The 26,465-nt window shown below is 33.7% G+C and overlaps 2 protein-coding genes across 7 annotated transcripts in view; one reads left to right on the top strand and one right to left on the bottom strand.

Annotated features, from left to right (window-relative positions):
• The window catches only part of CFAP69 (cilia and flagella associated protein 69), a 55,082-nt gene that overhangs the window by 27,606 nt on the left and 1,011 nt on the right, over positions 1–26,465 (top strand). For 2 of the 3 annotated variants that reach the window (XM_038556744.1, XM_038556746.1), the window contains 13 exons: positions 409–532; positions 3,074–3,122; positions 3,213–3,334; positions 5,092–5,308; positions 8,936–9,100; positions 11,938–12,056; positions 13,718–13,836; positions 16,759–16,840; positions 19,664–19,856; positions 21,153–21,290; positions 21,908–21,984; positions 23,320–23,517; positions 25,238–25,324. In XM_038556744.1, coding sequence (XP_038412672.1) covers positions 409–532; positions 3,074–3,122; positions 3,213–3,334; positions 5,092–5,308; positions 8,936–9,100; positions 11,938–12,056; positions 13,718–13,836; positions 16,759–16,840; positions 19,664–19,856; positions 21,153–21,290; positions 21,908–21,984; positions 23,320–23,517; positions 25,238–25,324 — 1,690 coding nt within the window. The remainder of the gene's footprint in view (positions 1–408; positions 533–3,073; positions 3,123–3,212; positions 3,335–5,091; positions 5,309–8,935; positions 9,101–11,937; positions 12,057–13,717; positions 13,837–16,758; positions 16,841–19,663; positions 19,857–21,152; positions 21,291–21,907; positions 21,985–23,319; positions 23,518–25,237; positions 25,325–26,465) is intronic. The other variant, XM_038556745.1, reaches the window with a different exon arrangement.
• Positions 1–26,465, bottom strand: part of FAM237B (family with sequence similarity 237 member B) — an 85,001-nt gene that overhangs the window by 20,013 nt on the left and 38,523 nt on the right. For all 4 annotated transcript variants that reach the window (XR_005369361.1, XR_005369359.1, XR_005369362.1 and 1 more), the window contains one exon: positions 13,123–13,223. The gene's annotated coding sequence lies outside the window, so the exon portion shown is untranslated. The remainder of the gene's footprint in view (positions 1–13,122; positions 13,224–26,465) is intronic.

Raw genomic sequence — 26,465 nt, forward strand, 5'->3', positions numbered from 1 at the left:
AACTGTTAGAAATTTGATATATTAACAGCAGAAAATAGAATAGTGAGAGATGAAGCTAACAATGTTAGCAGGGACCGTAACATGAAAAGCTTGATAAGCCTTGGTAAGAAAGTAGGACTTTTTAATCCTAAGAACAAAAAAAAAGCTTTTAAGTAATTAAAAATGGAAAATGACATGAATGAACTTTATTTTAGAGCAGTCACTATGCCCACCATGTATAGATTTGGATTGATGGATTCTTATCTGATGCAGATTTGAATCCTATGTAGAGGCAGATTTGGAAATGCAGTAAAGATTAGAAATACTTGAAATGAATAGTATAATATAAAAAAGGGAGATTTTGTTGATAGACATTTAAGTAGCATTTGCATGGAAATATGATTTTAAAGATCTGATTTTACTTTCTAGGGCTTTGAAGGAAGTATTTAAAAATCTGTTTATGAGAGGTTTTAGTCATTATGATCGTCAGCTTAGAAATGACATACTAGTAATCACAACAATCATAGCTCAAAATCCTGGAGCACCAATGATTGTAAGTATGAGTCAAATTGAATTAATTTTAATTGTGGAAATAGTTGGTATGGGGGAAGGAGCCCTAAACTATGTTGTAATATTTCTGAACTTCATTGTGATACCAAGTTATGGTGTAATGTCTCTATGTTACCAGTAGTTCTGGCAGTTCTTTGCAACCTTTTGGAAACTTGAGATTCTAATCATAGTTTATGATTTACCTACATATTTACCATTTATGATGCATTTCTTTCCTTACTGACGATACGAGTTTATACCTGGCATTTCTCTTTCACCTAAAGAATTTCCTTTACTATTTCTTATGGTGCAGATATACTGGCAGCAAATTATCTTAGTTTCTTTCATCTGAAAATATCTTTAAAGCAGATTAATTATTGACATCTGTGTTCACAGAATGCAGAATTCTGAGTTGAATTAAAAGTTGATCTTTTAGCATTTTGATCTTTTAGCATCGTTCCAATGTCTTCTTGCCTACAGTGTTTCTGATAAGAAGTATTTGTTATTTCAAGTTGTTTCCCCATGGACAAAGTATCACTTTTCTTTCTGACTGGTTTTCAAGATTCTCACTCTACTTTTGATTTTCAGCAGTTTACTATGATGTGGCAAGATGTGATTTTTCTTTGTATTTATCCTGCTTGAGGTTCATTCATAGAGCTTCCTGAGTATGTAAATTGATAAATTTAGAGACTTTTTGGTCATTATTCTTCAAGTATTTTTTCAGCCCCATTCTTTCTCTCTCTCCTCTTCTGTAATTCAGATTACATGTATGCTTGTCGTGAGGCTCCGTTCACTTTTTTCAATCATTTTTCTCTCTATTCTCCAGGTTGATCATTTGTATTGGTTTATGTATCCAAATTCATTGACTTTTTTCCCCATCATCTTCATTCTGTTCTTAATCTCATCCAGTGCATTTTTATTTCAGATATTGTCATTTTTAGTTTTTGAATTTTTGTTTCCTTTTTATAACATTCCTATTTCTCTGCTGAAAGTTCCTGTCTTTCTGTTTATTATGAACATATTTACTGTGGGTTTTGGTGTACTCTGAAAAGTACATATTCTTTTGTATTAATAGCATTTTGTGTGGCTACTCATCCCGGTGGTGAATGGCAGGTCAAATCCCAGTTCATTTCTTTTAGCCTTACCCGGGATGCTGGAGAGTCCCCTGCCCTGGCATAATTCAGGCACTAGTCAGAGTCTTGGGAGTTTATACACAGAAGTTGAAGTTCCCCTTCTGTGGCTCTCTCCTTTCTGGGATTTCTCCCTTCACTTTCCAGTAGCAATAGTTGCCCAGAGATTACCTCTGCCCTCTGAGTGTTCAAACCACTAAGATAACAGCTTTACCCTGAGTTGTAGCATTCACACAAAGTGCGGACTAGGACCTGGCCTCAGTCTAAAAGCCATTTTTAAAAAAGGGAAACTCAGTCAGTGCCATCTCCTTCAAAGTCTGACTCCTTTCTAGTATCTGCTTTGTTTGAGTCATAAAAACAGTTGTTTTTATATTTTGCTCAGAGTTTATAATTGTTACTTGCAGGCAGGTTTCTTATAGGAGCTACTCAGTCATCCCAGAAGCTCAGCCTCCCCATATTTTATAATGTAAAAATCACTGAATGATTGACATCTCCGAGGAGAGATCTTTGGCTATGATATTCACATATCAGCCAAAAAACTTTCTAAGTTATATTTAAAGGAAATTTGTGAATGAAGGCCTCAACCCCATATCAGTGGTCATCAAATCATCCCAACAAAGAACAATCATAGAATTTATAATGTGTAAATAGGGCAACAATCCTATCTAGCTTTCTAGTTAAGGCTGCAATGTGTGGGTAGACCTGTATGTTTCTCTGGAAGCCCCTGATTAGTTAATAAATTTTCATTAGCATCCTTGCAAACATTCAGGTGAATTTTAGTAGTCAAATAACATCTTCACATTTAAAGAAACCATATGGATTCTAAAGCATAGGAATGTAACACTGTAAGCTCAAAAGCCTACGCATTTGCCCCTATAAATTCAAATAGGATATTTCTGTCAAGAATGAGTTCCCTCATGTTGAAATGTTTGCAATTCTGGTTATTCTTCAGGGCTTTTCATGTTAAGTAGGAACTGTTACCTCTTGACTAAAACTTTCACATTAATGAGAGTGGTTGGGGTCAAGTGAGAAGCAAGAGTGTTTAAGAAGAAAAGCTGTCAAAAATAACTGTATCTTTCTCCCTTATTTTGCCACTTAAAGGAACAGATAATGAATTACATAAGTAATCTGTAGTCTTAATACATTTTGGGTTCTTACCAAATTTTAAACAGCATCTTATAAAATATTCATAAGATAATGTAAAAATATTTCTTAGAACCAACAGAAGTTTATATTAAATAAATAACAAGTTTATCTGGCTATATGTTTCTTGCTTTCATCCCTTTCTATTATTAGTACTTTATGAATTCAAATGAATAACAAGGAGAATCTGAAAAAGATAGGTAAATATTAGGTATATATAGGCATCTGTAATTTCTATCTAATTAAATCATCTTTCTGTGTATTTATATTAGGAATGTGGCTTTACGAGGGATTTGATTCTATTTGCAACCTTCAATGAAGGTAAAAACCATAAAACTTTCAACCTATGATTATCTTGATGAGTTTTATACATTATTTTAGCATTTATTTTCTTTTTTTCCCCCCTCACAGTTAAAAGTCAAAATCCTTTGGTAAAAGGTCTTAGGTTTTCTAATTCCTATGAAGATTTTGAGTTGAAGAAATTGCTTTTCAATATAATTGTGATCTTATGTAAAGATCTACCTACTATACAGGTAAAAAAATAACCAAAATAAAAGCTAAAGTCTCACTTTGTTTTGTTTTTAACTTTATTTTTTTTAAGATTTCATTTATTTATTCATGAGATACACAGAGAGAGAGAGAGAGAGGCAGAGACACAGGCAGAGGGAGAAGCAGGCTCCATGCCGGGAGCCTGATGTGGGACTCGATCCCGGAACTCCAGGATCACATCCCTGGCTGAAGGCAGGCGCTAAACCGCTGAGCCACCAGGGTTGCCCAAGTGTCTCACTTTGTAATATAACTTTAAAAGTCATGACTGCAAATCTTTCATCAACTCCTATGTTTACCAGAGAATATAACTCTTATTGGCCAGAATGTCACCCTAAAATTTTTTTGCTTATCTGGTTAATTAACAGTGAATTTACCGAAATTTAAACCAATAAACCAAAATAAAAGCAGGAGAGCCTTAGAGATTTATGTGTTTAGATCTCCTGAGTAAGAAAATATAAAATGAAAGAAAATCCATATAGGGCCATCCAGCCTAATAGTCTACCTCTGACCAGGTTGTGGTTAAGGCTTTAGTCAGGCCAAATGAAATGTCATTTTCCAGCACTGTGATTCTGAATAGAATTGCTGTTTCATTTCTGTAAATTGCAGATATCTTAGTTTCAGAATGAGTAACAGCTACCTCATGGAATTATGAGGGTTAAAATAGCTCAGAATTTTTTGGAAATATCATTTTGAGGAGTACACATACATATATACATGTTAAAACATTCTCAGAGAAAGAAAAATTGTCTTTACAATGATAACATTATTTACATCAAAAATATGTACCTTGGGCAGCCCCGGGTGGCTCAGCGGTTTAGCGCCACTTTCAGCCCAGGGCGTGATCCTGGAGACCCGGGATCCAGTCCCACGTCAGGCTCTCTGCATGGAGCCTGCTTTTCCCTCTGCCTGTGTCTCTGCCTCTCTCTCTCTGTTTCTCATGAATAAATATTTTTTAAAAAATATGTACCTATAGAACCTAAATGTATTTTATGCCAGATATCACTCCTTGAAATGCCAGATATCACCCCTTGAAATATGTTTTTATTAGAACAGTGGAGCATTATATAACTATTAAAATGATAGCTATGGAAACAAAATGTACACTGCAGTCTATAAACCAATTTTAGTTGACAACAGAGTCAAATGGCATAAAGACTATGGTGAGCTTCTTAAAGCACTATGTAAGCAGTAGAATCAACTGATTTTTTTTTATGTCATATGTTTGTTGCCCAATAATAGTAGTGATAATATGTGTACTACTTGTAGAATATTTGTATAATTTCTGTTGCAAGTGCTTAAAAATTAGCCATAGTCATTATTTTGGATAAAATTGATTTTTTTTTTTTGTAGTATACAAGAGTCTGTGAAGAATTTTTTTTCAAAAAATGAAGGGAAGAGAGAAATGCCAGCAGTTTATTTGCTCCAAATTTTCTGTTTTTGTGGTTTGATCATAAGCAGGAGCTAGATTACATATATAAGCAGCATAGACAAAAAAATTAACACTCATTTATATTATTGTCATTTGGAAAGTGCATATCCTAGAAAGGGGGTCATAGCCAACTGGTTGTTTTTTGTTTTTGTTTTGTTTTAGTTTTGGTACTTAATGTAGAGATCTTTAGGAAGGAATATTTTTTAAATGAACATAATAAAACATTACATTGGAAATCATTAAATATTCTTAGATTAAATAAAATTGTTTTAATTGGGTTTCTAACAAAGTACTTTTTGCCCTTTCTCATAGCTATTAATTGATGGCAAAGTTATTTTGGCTTTGTTTACCTATGTTAAAAAGCCTGAGAAACACAAAATAATTGAATGGTCTGCAGCACAGTATGAAGAATTACAACTGCATGCAATTGCCACTTTGTCATCAGTGGCTCCTTTATTAACAGAAGAATATATGCTGTGTCAGGGAAATGCTCGAGTCCTTGCATTTCTAGAATGGTGTGAGAGTGAAGGTGAGTCACACCTGTCAAAATTCTAGTCAAATGCTCTACCACTGAGCTATCCCCCCAAAGGCAGAGGCTCAACCACTGAACCACTCAGGTGCCCATCAAAATTGTAATTTATATATTTCCACTGAACTCTCAATATATGTATAGAATAATAAAATTAAGCAAAAAATAATAAAACTATAGATCTGGTTTCCTATGATTTTCAAGTATTTACATGTTGCTTTTCAGGAAAAAAATCTGAGATTTCCTTTAAAGGCAGATACATTGGTAAATATAACTATAGTTGAGGCATACCTCTCAGTAAAAAAAGTTCATTCATAAAACCTGATTTAAATTTTTGTATCATTAGGCTTATCCAACAATTATACTAAGTCCTGGAAATATTTTTAACTATGCATTCAGCAGATATTTGTTGATGTGTAGTAGGTACTAGATATTGTGTTAATACATTTATATTCAAAATAAATAAAATCCCTACCTTCATGGAGCTTAAAATCCCCAGCCAGAAGTAATGATTACACATGTAGTCTACCAAATTAGCAGACTACCAATTTGTACAAATATTTTATTTCAATTCTCATCATTCTTAGGAAATAAGATGGTGTTTTTTGTTGTGTTTTTTTTTTTAATGTTTATAAGGGAGACACTGCAATCTTTTCTGGTAGTAATTTTGCTTTGGAAATAATTTTGTACGATACATTTTCAGTAGATCAAGAAAATCATATCCATGGGGAAGGAAAAAAAATTATAGCTGATTTCTTTTATTGTTTAGTTTCTAATATGTGGAGTTAACTAAATTTTTCTTATTAAACTGCTGTGCATTAAATAAAACAATTATTCCGTCTATCCTTAATATCATTTATGTTTACAAAAGACTATAAAGTAAAAGAGGAAAATGCTGCCTAACATGAGGAAGTCTGATAGCTAACAGTTATTGAGTACCTACTATGATAGGCCTTAAACATCTTAAATTATTAACTCATTCAGTCCTCATAACAAATCCAGGGGTCGAAGGTACTATTACTGTCTCTGTTGTTCAGAAGGGTAGAACTCAATCAAAAAAGTTAAATAACATGTTCTTGGTCACACAGGAAGTGTCAGATCCAGGATTGAGTACAGGCAGCCTAGCCCCAGAACCTACATTTTTAACTCATACACAATACTCAGAACAGTATTTTTTGTAACTTTTTTTTTTTAAGCTTTAAATATAAGGCTTCTTTTTTTTTTTTTTAATTTTTATTTATTTATGATAGTCACCCAGAGAGAGAGAGAGAGAGAGAGGCAGAGACATAGGCAGAGGGAGAAGCAGGCTCCATGCAGCGAGCCTGACGTGGGATTCGACCCCGGGTCTCCAGGATCGCGCCCTGGGCCAAAGGCAGGCGCCAAACCGCTGCGCCACCCAGGGATCCCAAATATAAGGCTTCTTAAAAGAACCTTTTTAAAAAAGGCATATTATTGTAAAGAAAGGAGAACTCGCTATGCTGTTTATCAAGACCTACCATAAGCTATAATAATTTAAATTGTATGGTATAAGACAAGGAATAGACCAATGAAATAGAACATGTGGGAGGTTGGCATTAACGGAGATAATATTGCTTTCTTTTTTTTTTTATTTTTTTATTGGAGTTCAATTTCCCAACATTTAGCATAACACCCAGTGCTCATCCTGCCAAGTGCCCCCCTCAGTGCCCATCACCCAGTCACCCCAACCCTCCACCCACCTCCCTTTCCACTACCCCTTGTTCGTTTCCCAGTTAGGTGTCTCTCATGTCACCCTCACTGATATTTTCACTCATCCTCTCTCCTTTCCCTTTATTCCCTTTCACTAATTTTGATTATATTGCTTTCAATGAAAATAAAAATAAGGTTCTTTCACCTTGTTAAAAAAAATCAAGTGCAAAATGAATTAAATCTCTAAATATGAAAAGTTAAGCTGTAAAAATCTTAGAAGAAGAAAAAAAAATCTTAGAAGAAAACATGGGAAAATATCTTTATGATAACAGGGTAGGGAAAAAACTTTTTTTTAAGATTTTATTTATTTATTCATGAGATACAAAGAGAGGCAGAGACACAGGCAGAGGGAGAAGCAGGTTCCCTGTGAGGAGCCCAAAGCAGGACTCAATCCCAGGATCCTGGAGCACACCCTGAGCCTAAGGCAGATGCTCAACCGCTGAGCCACCTAGGGTTCCCAGGAAAAGACTTTTAATAAAGACAAGAAGAGCTTAAGGTATACAGAAGATTAATACATTTAATAATGTAAAATTTAGAAATGCCTGTATGACTAAATCTGAATAAAATAGCAATCTACAAATCAAGAGAATACATTTCTGTCCCTGTGACTAAAGGATTAGGATCCAGGCTCATAAAGAATTCAAAAAGAAAATAACCCCACAAATAAGAAGACAAAGAATAGGGACTGTCAAGTTACAGACAAAATCTCAAATTAAAAAAAAAAATTAAAAGATGTTCAACCTTATTGGTAATCAGAGAAATGCAAATTAAGATAACAACTGTCATTTCCCATGTAACAGACTGAATAGGATATCCTTGACTTTCAACTTAGAATTGACTATATTAAATGGGAAATGAATTGTAATTTCCCATTTAACAGACTGGGAAAAAAATCTATTAGTCTTGTACATTCTAGCCATATAACCATTTTGGGAAGCAATTTAAGAACTTTAGTAAAATTCAGTGTGAGAGGGGCACCTGGGTGACTCAGCCAGTTGAGTGTCTGCCTTAAGCTCAGGTCATGATCCTGGGGTCCTGGGATCAAGACATGCATCCGGGCTCCCTACTCAGGGGGGAACCTGCTTCTCCCTCTCCCTTTTCCTGCCACTCCCCCTGCTTGTGCTCGTTCACGGTGTTAAATAAATAAAATCTTTAAAAAAAAAAATTCAATGTGAGTGTACCTTATATGATTCTGGTATCACATGGGCAAAACCTTTCTCAGTGGGAATAAGAAGATATAAACCAGAATGTTCATTGTACCAGAATGTTCACTGTAGCAGTTTGTACTAGTGAATGGATAAACTGTGATTTATTTATAAAACGATTACTCAGGGGCACCTTAGCGGCTCAGTCTGTTAAGCATCTGACTCTTGCTTTCAGCTCAGGTCATGATCTTAGGGTTGTAAAACTGAGCCTCACATCAGGCTCTGTGCTGGGCATGAAGCCTGCTTAAGATTCTCTCTCTCTCTCTCCCTCTCCCTCTGCTCCCTGCCCTCTAAAACAAACAAAATGAATGCTGAAAGTAATTAAATGATTTAGATCTGCTTGTGACAATGTAAATACTTTAAAAAACATAGTGTTGAATAACAGTAGCAAGTTACAAAAGATACACCATGATACATTTGAGTAAAATTTTATTTTATTTTATTTTATTTTATTTTATTTTATTTTATTTTATTTTTCATTTGAGTAAAATTTTAAAGCATATTCCTATTCTGGGAATAGAAGAAGGGGAAAGGATAATATTTACTCTTCAAAAAAAAAAAAAAGCAAATATGACAGAATTTTAGCATCTGTTTAAACTTAAGGGTAGATACATAAGGTATCTGATTTATTTGAAATGCCTTATATTTTAAATTTCATAATGTAAATTGTTAAATTGTTAATATTTCTCCACAGATCCCTTCTTTAGTCATGGTAATAGTTTTCATGGTACAGGTGGCCGTGGCAACAAGTTTGCCCAGATGCGTTATAGTTTAAGACTCTTGAGAGCCATGGTCTACCTTGAGGATGAGACTATAAACAATGATCTTTGTGAAAAAGGAACAATTCAGCAACTGATAGGTAAAACATGTTTGTGTACTTATGAAAGTAGAATATTTATAAATTAGAGGTTTTATTTTAAATGTTTTTTACAAATTTATTGTCTTTTTAGCTCAGAAACACCTGAATATTCTCTTGATTTTTGTTTCATATCATTGCTATAAATCAGTTTGTCTTTACTAAAACATCATGATCGCTCATTCTATAAACATCTCTTTACTCACTTGACATACAAGTTCATTTGGGATTACCTTTTTTTTAAAACGGGCTACTATCACCTTCATTTTTCTTATAATAAGATCACCACTTTTTTGGCCAGGCTTTTGAAGTCATTTAAAAGAGGATAACATCACATTTTCTGATGCATCTGACATACCAGAACATGGTATGTGCTGGTATATACAGAAATGTACACAGAAGATTCTTTTCTGTTATATTATAGTATGATATCCTTGATTTTCAACTTAGAATTGACTATATTGAATAACCTTATCCCCAAAATATATACATGTGAGCTTGGAATAAAATTCAGAAGCCCTAAACAAAAGCTTTATAGTTTTTGTTAACTAAAAAATAAGTAGTCTTCTGGCCCTAACCTTCCTGACTTTGAAAAGATCTATTTTGGTCATAATCAAATTCAGTGATTGCCTCATGAGTAACAGATAATTTACTGGATGTCAATTAATTATAAACACCTACTCAAAAGCTCTTCTACATGTTAAAGTACTTTTTCATCATTGATGGAGTGGAGTGGTCCCCTTTAATAGGATGAGCACTGGGTGTTATACTATATGTTGGGACACTGAATTTAAATAAAGTATATTTAATTTTTTTAATTAAAAATATTAAAATAATGGTTCCCTTTAACATAAGGATATTGAAAAGGGTACTGAGCAAAAACATTTTCTTGATGAGTTTACTCAGGATAACCAAACCTGTAGATTTTATCACTTCCATGCACACTCCATTGTACAGAATTCAGTGTTAAGGTTCCAACCTAACTGGATGGAGTCCAGAAAATACAATATTTCATATGTCCAGGTAAGAGTCCAGGTAGGAGGTGGGGTAGAGAAAAGGGAAAACAAATACAGAAGGATTCTCTTCTTCTTGGGATTTTTTCCCTTTAACTGGAAAGAATCTGCTCTTTATCATGTGAGTTCTTAGAGGCAGTGGCCTCCTGTCACTTACACAATCTAACAGAGGACTTAACAAATAGTTTGCTCAACAAATAGTAAATGCACTGTAAATGCAAATGTTTATAATACCCTTCATGCCATGGGGGCACTGGGATCACAAACATGTATACAACAGGACACTGTGGACCTTGCCTTTGATGAGGACAAAAAAAGATGTATATCAAAGAAAGATAGCATGTGTTACCCTACACCATTAGTAAGGCCTCTAATGAGTAATACAGAGAGTAAATACTACAGAAACTAAGAGTTTTCAGCAGTTTTTAAGGCTAGGTAATTTTGACAATTACCTTTATTGAGCTTGGATGTGAGGGTAAAGCTAGTTTTGAGAGGAAAAGAGGAGATGGTCTTTAAAGCAAGGGAACAGCATAAGCAGACACATCGTGTTAAAATATGTATAATAATGTGTTCAGAACTAGCTTAAATGAAGTCTGTTTACGAAGACATGTATCATCTATACTTCAATTTAAAAATAGTTAAAAATAGAAATTGGAAAAATGTTTTATGAAAACAAGTAATATGAGATATAATATGTCTAGTCAGGAGCCAAGCTAGAAAGTTTTGAACAGCATGCTCTTTAGACATGAAGAGCCAGTAGCGGTTTTGATCAAAGAAGTCATGTATATAGTGCTTTTTTAGAAAAAGGAATCCAAAAGAAATTTATCAGATGACTTAGAATAGAACAAGGGTAGAGTAAAGGCAGCTAAAGGATAATGAAATATGAAGGAAATAATTCAATATCAACATAACGTGTTACAGACAACAGAGAAAGTGACATGCCTGCACCGTGCTCGACTAGTCCCACTAGGGACTGATGTTGCCCCTGTCATTCATCCTAACAGGACCAAGGATCATCCCTTTAGGGCCAGCTATGGAAATAAGTTGTGATTTCCATGACTCTCTTACTTTGGAACAGAAATCCACCCCTTCCTGCTAATGCCAATGACCCCTTTAGCAGAGAAGCGATGACTTTTGTTCCTCGTTTTAAAGCTTGAAGAAAAATTCCTTTTTGAAGCAAAATTTTATTGTGACTGTCATTCCATCAGTGTAATTGGCTCTTTTCCAGTCTAATTTTTATTAGAAGCTAGGGAGAGATTTCAAAGGACACGGGAATACTGCTACCTAAAGTTATTGAAGACACCTCCAGGTAGACATAAGGAGAGGATGCAGAAAGAAGTAACAGGAAGAGAACACATACTTAGAGAGGTCTTCCACCTTTGCCTAAAATTGACCATTAACCATGAGGAGATGAGAAAGCTGTGATCAGGTATTTAAGTCATATATTTGCAATGGCACTCATCTCTGCCTCATGACACTCTGCATATTTCTATAAATAGTTTTGTTTGCTGGGCAGAGTATCAGGTTATAGGGCATCTTGTAATAACACTCCATTAGTTCTGTACTAGAAATGCTATATAAATATATGGGGCTACTGACTGTATTCAGAGCTCAAAGAATCCATTTATCACCTTCTGTCTACATCCTCTACATAACTATGCAATTAAAATAGCCCCTTTTAAAATAGTTTCTCTAACTGAAATTTTATAAGGAGGGCTTTCTTTTTTTTTTTTTTTTTGTAAAGAAGGGATTTCAAAACAGTAACTGATCAAAATAAAAATTACAATGTCCACTAAGTTTACATTCTTTCAATTTTTTTCACACCAGGAGTTTTTAAAAATACAATAAGCCAGTCTGATGACAAAGAAGAAGTCATTGTTTTGGAAATTCAATCTGATATATTACTTATTTTATCCAGTCTTTGTGAACATCATATTCCTAGGAAGGTATGTATGCCCGTGAATCAAAGTTTTTTTCAGATCTCCCAATTACCTAACATGATGAACTGTTATAAGAAGAATATAATTATATAAAGTATATATATCTTAAGTATATATTATGATAGGTTCAGATGAATATATACAAATATATACACACATTTTTTTTTATATATACACACATTTAACCAATATCTCAATTAAAAGTCTATTGTGGGGCAACTGGGTGGCTCAGTGGTTAAGCATCTGCCTTTGGCTCAGATCGTGATCCCGGGGTCCTGGGATTGAGTCCTGCATCAGGCTCCCTCTGCCTATGGGACTGCTTCTGCCTTTGCCTATGTCTTTGCCTCTCTCTCTCTGTGTCTCTCATGAATAAATAAATCTTTAAAAACCAATCAATCAACCAACCAATCAGACTATTGTTATTCCATATGAAATTCTTTCATGCCCCTTAGCAGCCATCCCCCTACTTACTTTCAGGTAACCACTATCCTGATTTCTATCCCCATAAGTTAGTATTGCCTATTCTTTTACTTTATTTGAATCATATCTAAATGTGATTTATTCTTTTATATCTGGTCCTGTCATCATCATATTCCTGAAATATATCCACATTTTTGCAGGAATGAATCAGCAATTCATTCCTTTTTTATTGCCAAGTAGTATTTCATTGATTTAATATACCCACAATTTTTCTCCATTTCCCTATTAATAAACACAGATTGTTTCCACTTGGGACTATTATGTATAAACCTTCAGTGAACATATTTATAGTAGTGTTTCTGTGGATATAATGCTTTCATTTCTCCTAGATAAATACCTGGAAGTGCAATTAATGTTAAATAAGTAGGTATATGCTTTTAAGAAACTGGCAACCTAAGTTCTACCTAGAACTAAAAGTTAGAAAAAGAGCTTAATTCCCTTTGGTCTTTTTAAACTCTGTAACAAGCTCTGAATCTCCATCCAAGATTGTTAATTTAAATAGCAAAAGGCAGAACTGCAAAGATAAACATTTTAAATCAAAGTTTCCAATAGAGAGTTTTACCGAGAGGCAACAAGAACAGTAAATGCATACCTCGCTCTCAACTTTGATGCAACTTTTCCTTATATTCTGTCCTCCTGTGCCTATGTTCTTCTGAAAGAATAGTCATAGTCCTGCTTTACTGGGTACAAGAGCTGAACAAAACAGTGAGGAAGGAAATTGGTAAGTGACAAATATTAACCAGTAATATTAACCAGTAATTATTAGGGGTTTTAACCACCATTTATGTGTTTATTTCTCCTCTTGGTAATATTTTAAAAGTCTTCCACAATAGAATTTTAGCCTCCATTTCGCTTTTGCTAGCTAGTATTCACCTGACAGGATAGTGGACTACATTTACTGATAATGTAGAAGAAAATCATGGGGTAAGCTTACGGATTTTTTTTTTTTAAGAGAATAAACAAAAAATATAAAGGGACATTAAGCTAGCATATTGATTGATGCTGTATCTTAAAATGATTAGCTTTATAGTACTTTGTCTTAAATTCCTGAAAGAAAGCAAATTAAAAAAAAATTGTATGAAACTAGCAATGTTGTTCTATTTATCTGGTAGAAAAAGTTTTAGGGGACAGGATGAAACAGGAAAGGGTGAGATTATTTATTTCAAAAATAATTTTAAATCCCTTAGGAAATGTTCGGAACTGAAGGAGTGGATATAATTCTCCGTGTAATGAAAACAGACCCCACAAAGTTACAAAGTGGATTAGGCTATAATGTACTTCTTTTTAGTACATTGGACAGCATTTGGTGAGTATTATTGTCCCCAAGTTAGAACCACAAAACAAGGAAATTTCTTCTATGCTCTTTATTGGCTTAAAGTCTGATTTTTGTTTCTAATAGATTTAAGATTTCTAATTTTTTAAAACTGCACAAATTTGTATGAAATAAAGCCTAGAAATATTAAAACTGTAGATTGAGTAGTAATAAAAATTAATCCTAGACTGTATGATAGAGAAGAGAAAATTTGAGTGCTATAATTTCTTCATGGTGTTGGATTTAAATTAGTTGGAATGTATTTCTGTACCATAATTTAAGCTTCAGTAAAAGTTTGCTTAATTCATTAAAAAAAAATTTCTTCCCTCAAAACCATACCTGAAAGATAATTCTCCCAATACCTTTTTCAATAGTCTAGAAATGACACCTACCAGTGTCCTTTGGAAAGTAATCTTGTTCACAGCTCATTTATAAAACCATTCTTGTATCTAAACTTAAATCTTTGATTTTATGATTTAAATCCATTCCATTTTGGCCTGGTCTAGGAGAACACAAGCATCTACTTTTACTCATTTAGTATTCTTATGCTTGAAAACTGTCAAATTCATTCATCTCCTCTTCAAAGAGTTGAAAACCAATTGATTAGGTATTTCCTAAGCAATATTTTTTCCCAAACTTTTTAGCATTCCTAAAGAGCAAAAAATAAATCATACATATATACGTACACACATACCGCTTTTCCTAACATTAATTTACAAAATTTCGTCTTGGAAAAAATTACTTGAGTTTCATGTATCATTAACACTTAACACATTTCTTTTGTCCTATTTGGGTGGGATTCATGAGAGCCACACTGCAACATATTTGGAGGGGGAAATAATGACTATAGACCTATATGGACCTAACAAGCATATGCAGAATATTTCCACTCAGTAGCAGTAGAATACATGTTCTTTTTAAGCTCTGTGGTTATTGTGATTTATATTAAGAAATATATATTTGGTCCATTCCTAGTACAGAATTCCTAAAATTTTTGTCATTTCCTAATCAATAAGAGCAATGGGAACATCTTTTGTTATAGTATCTGGTCTTTAATTCCCAGTTCCTGTAATAGCTTCAGAGTAATAACTATGAAGGCAGTGTTTTTTATTACTCATAACAAGCCCCTTTCAATCACATCTGAGTTTATGTCAATGATGTAATTTTTAAAAAGATTTCATTTATTTATTAAAGAGACAGAGCATGAATGGGGAGAGGGACAAGCAGACTCCATGCTGGGCAGGGAACCTGCTGTGGGGCTCCATCCCAAAATTCTGAGATCGTGATGTGAGCCAAAGTCAGGTGCTTAACCAGAAGGGCCACCCAGATGCCCCTAATGAGGTAATTTTTGAGCACCTAGATAACCACAGGATGGGGGGCTGGTTCAACATGCAAGGTCACAAATAAGTCTTAACAAATTTAAGACTTAAATCATTCCAAATATCTTTTCTGACCACACTGGAAGAAAACTGGAAATCAATAACAAATAGAAATTAGGAAAACTCAGAAATACAGGGGAACTAACATACTCTTTAACTACCATTAGGTCAAAGACAAAAGCAAAAGGAAAATTAAAAATAAAGTGAAAGCACAACAATACCAAAACTTATATGGTACAGCAACAGCAGTACTATTAAGTTAATTTATAGGTATAAATATCTACATAAAAAAGAAGAATGGGGGTGCGTGGGTGGCTCAGTCACTTAAGCATTGGACTCTTGGTTTCAGCTCAGATCATAATCTCATAGGTCCTCTGATCAAGCCCTGTGTAGGGCTTCTTGTTTAGTGGGGAGTCTGCTTGAAGATCCTCTTCCTCTGCCCCTCCCCTGCAAATAAATAAATAAATCTAAAAAGAAAAAGATGACTCAAATAAACAACCTAACTTTAAATCTAAAGTAACTAGTAAATGAAGAACAAACTAAGCCCAAAGTTAGCAGAATAAAGGAAATAATAAAGATTAAAACAGGAATAATTAATATTTAATATTTTTTTAAGATTTTATTTATTTATTCATAGAGACAGAGACAGAGACAGAGAGAGGCAGAGACACAGGCAGAGGGAGAAGCAGGCTCCATGCAAGGAACCTGACGTGGGACTCGATCCCGGGTCTCCGGGATCGTGCCCTGGACTGAAGGCGGCGCTAAACTGCTGAGCCACCCGGGCTGCCCTATTTAATATTGTTTAAATGTCAAACTAGCCAGAGTGATATATACCTTAATGCAATCCCTATTAAAGCCTAAAGATATACTTTTACATAAATAGAAAATACAACCCTAAGATTCATATAGAACAACTAGTCATCAAATGCAAACCAAAACTACAATGAGTTATCACCTTATACCTGATGAGATGGTTATCAAAAAAAAAAAAAAGGAAAAAAAAGATATGCGTTGGTGAGGATGTGGAGAAGAGAATCTGTTGACATTGGTGGGACTGCAAATTGTGCAGCCACTATGGAAAACAGTATGGAAGTTCCTCAAAAAGAAAAAAATTTTAAATAGAACCATCGTATGATCCAACAATCCCACTTCTGGGTATTTATCCAAAAGAATTGAAATCAGGATCTTGAAGAAATAGCTGCACTCCCATGTTCATTGCAGCATTATTCACAATAGCCAGGATATTGAAGCAACCCAAATGTCCATCAATAGATGAATGGATAAGGAAAGAAAATATGGCATATACATGCAATAGAATATTACTCATCCTTGAAAAAAGAAGAAAATCCTACAATTTATAACAACATGGATGGACCTAGAAGACGCTATACTAAGTGAAATGTCAGTCACAGAAGACTATTGCTTATACATATTTCTCCTATATGAGGCATCTAAAACAGTCAAAAAATATAGAAGTAGACAATAGTATATAAACAGCAGAATCCTTGTTAAATGAATAACTTCCTTTTTATTTAAGGTGCTGTATTTTAGGGTGTTATCCATCAGAGGATTACTTTCTTGAAAAGGAAGGCATTTTTCTCCTTTTGGACTTACTGGCAGTAAGTATGATTGTTAATAATTGTAAACAAATATGTTTTTATTAACTATTTCCAAAACTAAGTGCCACAGAACACTATTCTGTAATTAAATATGCCCCCATATCACATTAAAGTGTTTGTATTAAACAAAATCTCACCTGGAGATTCATATTTTGCATTGGTATGGTAAAGGCTCTGGAAATTCCCCCTGTGAAGAAACCAGTTTACTTAGGTCAGCACTCCCAAACACATAACAGCAGGTCAGCACTCCCAAACACATAACAGCAGATAATTTGTTTTATAGGATTTCTCCCACCAATCTTCAAAGAAATAGTTTGTGAAATGCTAGACAATATCAAAACCCATAATCATTATTAATAACTTCTAACTTCTTCTCTTTGTATTAAAAGTTAAGGCCCACATTGAACAAAGGAGTAAAAATCAGCATTTTTAAAGAACGGAGTAGTTTGTAGGCAATGTTAAGAATCTAGTGCGTCAAAGACCATTCTACAGAATGAGCAGGAATGAATACATTAAGTCAGTCAGAAAAGACAGTCGCCATCTAACACCAACAAAGAATGGCAAAGACCCTCAGTTATCCTCAAAGTAATTCCCTACTGGCCTCAATTCTACATAGGTCCATGTCAAGATACTATGGGAGGAAAAGTATAATTTGGTTTCAATAAAACTTTGAGAGAGATTCTCACATACAGTTCTACCTATGTCACTGCATATAATTGCCACCATTCATGATTTTATTAACAGAATGATTTTATTTATTAACAGAATAACCTACGTGGATTTAGCAAAGGTGCCAAAGTTATTTGTGTCCCTTTATCTCTCTGAAATAAAATTAGTTGGCAGATAGGAGAGCAAACTCATTAGATAGAAAACATTACAAACAAAATAATATAGAATAATAATAGCCCACTTTGATAAACAGGAATTAATCATAACCAGAAACCCTTGGAAAGTTCAGGAAAATGGACATAATACAGAAGGATATATGTGTGGCTTTACTAAATGATATATAGCTCACCATGTTTCTCTGATGAGAGTATGCGCATGGTGATGTGTCAGGGGATTCCCAAAGTTACAGAATTAATTTGGCACAAATTCCTAGAATCTTGTTTTTACTTAAAGACTAGGAAGTGGGACTTATATTAAACATGTATATATTAAATAATTAAATTCTTTGTGAATATTTAAGGTTATATAAAAGACATAAAGACATTTCTCACTTGTGTTCATTCTCCTTCAACACTAGGATCTCTGATGGAAAGACATAAAGCTGGTAGAAGGAGCCATATAACACAGTGGTTATGAGCATAGTCTGACTGAGGCTTCCAATACTTGTTAGCTGTGTATCTTGGACAAGTATTTAACATCTCTGTTATATGTTTCTTCATCTGTAGAACAGAGATAACAGTATCTATCCCATGCGCTCTTGGGAGAATTATGAGTGACTATGTGTATGTGTGCACATATGCACATACATACACACACACACACACATACAGTATTTGGAATAGTTCTTGACACATATTTTTGCCATGTAAATGTTTTATATTATTATGAATATAATTTTTAGATTGTGCCTAATGAAGATTGAACCAATCCAGTTACAGATTACAAATATTCTTTAATGAAGTTTTTATATCAACTCCAACCCTTGACATTTGTCTCTTTTTCCTGAAAGTGAAGTATGGGAATAAAAAACTCAGTTGAGGATTCTGCTTAATACAATCTGCTAAAAGGGGATCCCTGGGTGGCTCAGCGGTTTGGCGCTTGCCTTTGGCCCAGGGTGTGATCCTGGAGTCCCGGGATCGAGTCCCGCATCGGTCTCCTGGTGTGGAACCTGCCTCTCCCTCTGCCTCTGTCTCTGCCTCTCTCTCTCTCTCTTTCTATATCTATCATGAATAAATAAATAAAATCTTTGGGGAAAAAATACAATCTGCTAAAATATTTATTCAGTATGCAATGATAATAATTGCTAATAATGTTAAATATTATTGAGAGCTTTCTATATGCCAGGAACTCATATAATTTATTATAAATAACTCACTAAAGCAGGTAATATTATCCGTCATTTTATAAAAGAGGAAAGTGATAATATTTGCAGTTTAAACAACAGGTTACATTTTTCCTTTGCTGTATTCTATTAGTGGTATACTAGGAGTTAATCAGCAAAAAATATTTCAGACACAAATTACTGTGTGAAGACTACTACTCTGGATGGACTTTTCCATACCTAAATTTTGGTTTCCTGAAAACTAGTAGCAAAACAAAGGAAATATGCTAGATAATTTCTCTTAAATGCTTACTTTTCAAAATACAAAATTCCATCTCATTTTGATTTTTTTTCATATGTGACTGCCACTTGCAGTTACCATCAGTTATTTTCTTAGTCACAACAAGGTTGTAGTTATGAGTCTTTACAAACCTTAATAAAGCATGTAAATTAGAAAGATCCTATAATTACAGCAAACTATGTATAGTACTGATTACTAACTCCACTTAAAATGAACATCTTCACTTATTTCTACAATTTCTCTTTTTTCTGGACTGAAACAAATCAATTACATTTTTGATCATTACATACATTTATGACTATATCAGAATTATATTGAATCTTTTTCTTTTTATTCTAATTCTTAATGTCTGAAACATACTTTTTAATAGGAGATTGTCCCAAATCATACTTAAGTAGAGTGTTAATTTTATAAGGCAGCCATTTAGAAGAAAATTACTGATTAATACAAGTGTTTCTTGGGGTCTTATTTGAAGATAATAATTCTTAAAATTTATTGCAACTCTTTTTTTTTTCCTATTTCCTTGCAAAAGTTGAACCAAAAAAAATTCTGTAATCTAATACTTGGAATAATGGTTGAATTTTGTGATAATCCCAAAACTACGGCTCATGTCAATGCTTGGCGAGGGAAGAAGGACCAAACAGCTGCTAGTCTTTTAATTAAATTGTGGAGAAAGGAAGAAAAAGAACTGGGAGTAAAACGTGACAAACATGGGATGATCATTGGTAAGTGTACTTATAACTGTTAGTAGTAGCAGTTAGTTGCATATTTTTAATTGAGATATAATTGATATATTACATTGCATTAGTTTTAAGTGTACAACATAATATTTAATAAATGTATATATTACAAAATGATTACCACAATAAGTTTAGTAGCATCCATTACCACACATAGTTACAAGTTTTCTCTCATAATTGAACTTTTAAGATCTATTCTCTTAGTAACTTTCAAATATGCAATAAAGTATTGTTAACTATAGTTACCACTCTGTTCATTAACATCCCCAGGATTTTTTTTTTTTTTTTTTTTTTACATCCCCAGGACTTATTCATCGTTTACCCATATTTTTAAAAAGAGAAGTTTAAAAAGATATTAAGGAAATATAAGGACTTTTACTCTTTTGTTTAAAGTTCTTTTCACAAGAATTTGTGGAACTTGCTATCATAAATTGAGTGAATGGAAGAAAATAAATTAGTAGCAGGTTCATACTTTTATAGAATATCTTCAGGAAGTGGTTTAATTTATTGTTTAACTCAAAAAAAAAAAAAAAAAGCAAAACAAAACCTAACAACATGTCCTAAAGAAGTTCCCTTGAGCTACTTGCTTTTATAAATAGATTCAGTAACATTTCACTTACCAATACAGTTTGGGATGTAAATAAAGTGCCTGAAAACAATTTTTATAGTATTTTGTATATTTATGTTGATTCAAATTTATGCAGTTTACTTTTTATATAAAAGAAGCTGTTTTCTAAATAAAAATAAATCAAATGTTCCTAAAGTTTAATTACCAGCAATCTACAATGCTAGAGTATATTTTCTAAGCCTCTTAAGTTTCTTTTCAACTGCTAATATTGTTCATTTTTAAGTGAAAATACTTCCCCTTTAACTTCTGATGATTTCTATTTCAGCCAATTTTTGAGTTTTGATCTGCAACATCATAAGATCGTGTATTTATAGCATAATATATGGAACCCAAAAGCAAAGGAGATTACATCATTGTTAAACTGGATCTCAAAATTAGAAAATTTATTTACATAAGAGTTTCACTTTTTAAAAAGTTATTTTGTGAAATTTTCATATTTTATGTAAATCATAAAAGTGAAAGCTTTAAGTTTTGCCACAGAATGAGGAATAACTGATTACTAATGCTTTCAAAAGAATAATCATATACAATGCACTATTTTATTCTGTTATAATATTTTTATATTTTCTATGGACTAAAATTTCAAAATTAAATATTAATTTATTAATGTTTTTATCTGTCCTTTCTATGTTTTCATGGTATGCAATGATTAGATACAAAGAAACCTCTATTTACTAGTTTCCAAGAAGAGCAAAAAATCATGCCATTGCCTGCAAACTGCCCAACTCTTGCAGTTATGGATGTTGCTGAGAATATCAGAGCAAAAATTTATGCTGTGCTAGGCAAACTGGGTAAGAAGCTATTTGTCAAATTCTCAAGAGCCTCTGTTTTGCTGAGTTTTGCAAGTTGATTTTGCTTTGGAGTCTATTTTCAAACATGTTAATCAAAAGTCCCTTTATACAAATAAGTGCACATTCCATAGTTAACCAATGCCCAGGCTATGCCCTTGATCAATTAAAATCAGAATTTCTGGGGGTGGGGTCCAGGCATCAGCATCTTTCAAAGCTCCCCCAGGGAGTTGCAGCCAGGGTTAAAGGTGGTTAGTTTAGATGATTAGGCTTAGACACTAGAATTCTGATACCTGAGTTTTTAAAGACCTTGCTTCCTCCCCCCCCCCTTTTTTTGTCCTTGCTTCCTATTAAAGAAAAAAGTAGTCAAACACTCTTCAGCTTCTGAAAGTACAATATCATTGTCTCACCATAGCACAGAAAAGATTCCTCTTCTAATGACTTGATTAGGATGACCTGGCAAAGGTTTCTTACAGGAGGAAGCCAGAAGTTCACAGAACTAAGTTTTTCATAATGAAGATGGAATAAAAACTAACTGTTGGCCTTAGTTTTTATGATAGATACATGCATTTTGGAATCACTTACTTTGATACAGTAACTGTTTCTTTATAAACTTTTAGATTTTGAAAATTTACCTGGCCTATCTGCTGAAGATTTTGTCACTCTTTGTATCATACATAGATACCTTGATTTTAAAGTGAGTACCTTCTTAATAATCTTGTTATTAAACTCTAATATGACAAAATCAATTGGGAAACAAAAGATCTATTCATAGTTGTAAGCAGTCATCCATGTACTGTATAGTTTTTATTTTCCATTTTGCATCTGCTACTGTTCAAGAAACCTACAACTGATTGGTATTTTCCATAAGATATGATTTCACCCAACTATTAGTTTATAACAGAAGATGTATATTACTGACAGAGCTATTCAGAAGCTTAAAAAAATTCTTAAAATATAATTTTTTCTCTTTAGAGAGCGTTAGGAACTATATTTAAATGAATTATTGCTTATTAAAATAAATTAACATTTTTTAAAATTATTAACATTTATTAAAGATTATTTTATCACTAATTTATATGATGATCAAATATGTTAAAGAATATTGGGTTTCTCACCCCATTGGTTATATTTTTATTAACAAATAAATACTTTTTAAGTTTCAGCAAAGTCTTTTTAAGTACATTCTCTTCTACTAATATTAGTACTATGTATTCGAATGTTGTAAATGAATACACCTCTTATGTCAAATGAAAACAAAGCTCAACTTCATCCCAATCCTAGATATATAAATTTTTCTATAAATATAAACATACTCAAGTACATTAATTTCCAGACAACCTAGAATATGAGATGGAGCTGTCAGTATGATGATACCATGGAATTAAGAGCTTGAGATTCAGTTACTATCTTAGTGAGAAGATAAGGGGCAGGGGACAGGGCTCTAGATTCCCAGTTATCCCCATGTTAATTGGCCTACAAGTTCAGCTTAACCTAGCTTTTATTTATTTATTTTTTAAAAGCAGTTCATAATCTTTTCTTTATTTTTTAAAAAAATGTTTTAAAGTAGGCTTCATTCTCAGTGTGGGGCTAGAATTCACAACCCCAAGATAAAGAGTCCCATGCTTTATGGACTAAGCCAGCCAGGTGCCCCTTGACCTAGCTTTTAATACAGGGCTTTTGGGAGGAAAAGAGTAGTTCTAGAGGATGAGACTAAAGCAGCAGTTTCTGCAGCTGTAAAAACAGTGTAACTATAAACCAGAGGGCAGAGATGATGGTAGTGAATTAGACCTAGGTAGTTGAGCCTCATCCACAAATACTCATCATTGTAAAACATTTGAGAAATTACTTTTGAATATTCAACTGTAACTGGTGCCTCAAATCATTCCCAATGTACTTATTCCTAAATAGGAAGATGGAGAAAGGTAGTTCAGTAAGTGTTAACTTTGGAACAAACACCCAAATAAATGATTATCTAAAATTATATCATTTCTTTTTGGCTAATGTGACTTTTTAAACTTTGTTGTAACAGATTGGAGAAATATGGAATGAAATATATGAAGAAATAAAATTAGAAAAGTTAAGACCAGTCACTACAGATAAAAAAATTTTGGAAGCTATTACAACAGCATCAGAAAATATTGGCAAGATGGTTGCTTCTCTTCAAAGCGAGATGATTGAAAGCCAAGCACACCAAGATGTGCAAAGTGAACAAAAAGTATATACAAAAGTAAGTCACATTACCATTAAGGAAGGAAATAATTTCAGTAAACTAGCTGACCATAGGATATTTATGCCTTACTTTGAATGTTTCAGCACTTAGAGTTATTTTGTAGATTTCTCTTATTTTCAGTGTTTTTGTGCAATTTTTAAAGAAACCATGGAGTTAAGAGGCTAAAATGCAATTACTATATTCAGTACAGGATTATGGCATTGTAATTTGATTTCTACAGGCTTATATTTTAAAAAGTAAACAGATACCTGTGACACATTTTTTGAAATGTCAAGAGTTCCAAAAATTGTGGTCTATGTGAGTGTATACATTTAGCAAATTCGATCTGACAGTGTATCTGTGTGCCTATATGTATAACCTCACTGTGAAAGCTGGTCCTCGTCCTTCACTCTGTGATAGGCTCTTACTGCCATGCCAACCATAGGCATATTGATGAAGTTTCATCCTCACTTCAGAACCATAAAACTTACAGAGAATGCTCTAAAAATCCAGAGGTAAACTGGTCTCAGACTTTAATCAGGAAAAGCCTGCCAGGAAAATATAAGCCATGTTCCTAAAGATTTCTGTTTGGTCAGAAACTGAACCCAACAGATGTTTTGAGCAAAAAGGTCTTTAAGTGGCTCTAGCTTGTCTGCAGATAACAAAGATGTTGCAGATTCCCCACTGCTGCTTGGTGACCCTTTATAATTACAATTAAATGTTTAAAACTCTTTAAAGTGATTTCCAAAGTGCTTTCTTTTGCCTGATCTTTCACATAGTCTATTAAATGTTTATATCTACAGCCTACTAAGAATTCTGTCTACATCCATCTGTGAATTCTGCTCCATCTGAGACACTAACTTGCTTGAAAGTTTTACTTGAGTTTTTATTGCAAAAAAAAAAAAGTTTTCATTGCATAGATGTTGCCATTTAAGTAATTTATGTGCTCTCAAGTGGGAGAGCCTTATTAGAAGTTCTGCTGCCTCATCAGTTCTGGCTGAACATCTGCTATTCTTGATTTGTTAGTTATTGTTGATTTGTTATCATGGGTTTGACTCCACTTATTTTTAAGCTATTGTTTAAATAATCTTAGGTTTGTAATCCATATTTAATAACATGTTAGTACTAACCAAGGGCATATATTCTCTGATTATATATTTAGTGAATAGCCTGTTGAGAACTATAGTCTCTGCAGTTTGTTGGTGGTTACCTCCCTAGAGGTAACTAGGGAGACTGCATCACCACAACCAACTCAGCACTCTCACAAAACTGCTTGTCTTAAACTGCTACAGTCATAGATTAGTAGTTTTACAAATATAACCTTCTGTAAACTATTATCAGCGGCAGCAGGAATCTCTTTATTTTCTCCTGTGGATTTGCTGTTGGGTCATATATACCTTTATCTGGATTATAATTTGTCTTCACAAGTGATAGTCACATAAAACAATCAGTCCTGCTGAAAATAATTATTGTTATTTTTATGTTTTGTTTTTATAACAACAGTTTTAGATTACATTTCATGGAAAGCAGTTCAAATCTTAGCCATATAATGAAGAAAGGATTTCCCTCCCCCCATTTTAAGACTTGTTGAACTCTATGAATACTCTAATCCTTTTGCTAGTCAGCCCTAAAATTTACATTGGTAAAATCTAGGTCTTCCCTGAAAATAAGGGCTTTAAAAAGCCCTTTGGTATCCTTTCATAGAAACTAGAACTCTTAATTATCTTTCTCATTTCAGATACAAGCCACACATAAGCAAAGAGAATTGGCTACTAAATCATGGGAAAATTTCTTGGCCAGAACATCAAATGCTAAAGCTTTAAAGGTAGGATTTTTAAAATATTGTGATATCCACAAAAAAGAGCCAATTCTTGACAGGCAGACTTTTTCAGGAATAAATATTCATTCACCTTTTCTGATGACTTTTCTGTAGAATACCAACACTGTTAGATCCTCATACAATGTAGGATGATAATTGTGCATTTTCATAGTTACAGAAGATGCTACTTTGAGTTTTATTTGCTCTAGCAGTGGGAAGCAAGGGTGATGATAAAGGAGGTGATCGTTAGCCAGGAATAAGGAGGAGAAATGTGCTTCTACTTTCCATTTTGAGTCTTCCTATTCATTGATCATTTCTGTAAGAAGCAGAGTGAAGGACAGAAAAAGCTTGTCTGTGTGACCCTCTCCCCCAAGGGTATTTCTCTTCCATGACCACCAAAAGAAAATTAAAACTTAAAATGAGAATTGAGGATAAACATCCTTTGGGAAAATGTGATAAGCTGCTTCAGGGATGAGCTAGAAACTAATCTAAAAAGTTTATAATGTTGATTGTTTACTTGAAATATGTGAGAAGCACCATGTATTTCCAAAACCTCATTACTTTTCCCACTAATACTTTGGATATGTTTTCATGTAATATTATAATTCTTTGACTAGATAGGAAATTGTTGAATGTTAAGCTAGTCCATGAAAGTAGTGAAACCACATTAAGGTAGCAAAACCAAAGAATAAAACTTCACTCGAGGTACTGTGTCTCTGCCTTCTCACTAAAAATTCTTCCCAACTTTACTTATAAAATATACTCACAACTGCCTGTACTTTAAAGAAATACTTAATGAAAACCAGCCATTCCATGCAGATCATTTGTTACCTCAAATTTCACCTGTTCTAGTGCCTCAACTACTGAGGTTGAACCTGAGTCTAACAAATTATACTATTTATATTACTGTGTGAAATAGTTAAGTGTCTTGAATTAGTATCCATGCAAAATATTTTGAAAACCTGCATCGGGAATCCCTGGGTGGCGCAGCGGTTTAGCGCCTGCCTTTGGCCCAGGGCCCGATCCTGGAGACCCGGGATCGAATCCCACGTCGGGCTCCCAGTGCATGGAGCCTGCTTCTCCCTCTGCCTGTGTCTCTGCCTCTCTCTCTCTCTCTCTCTCTCTGTGACTATCATAAATAAATTTT

The sequence above is a fragment of the Canis lupus genome, chromosome 14, assembly GCF_011100685.1.
Source record: "Canis lupus familiaris isolate Mischka breed German Shepherd chromosome 14, alternate assembly UU_Cfam_GSD_1.0, whole genome shotgun sequence".
Lineage (NCBI taxonomy): Eukaryota > Metazoa > Chordata > Mammalia > Carnivora > Canidae > Canis > Canis lupus.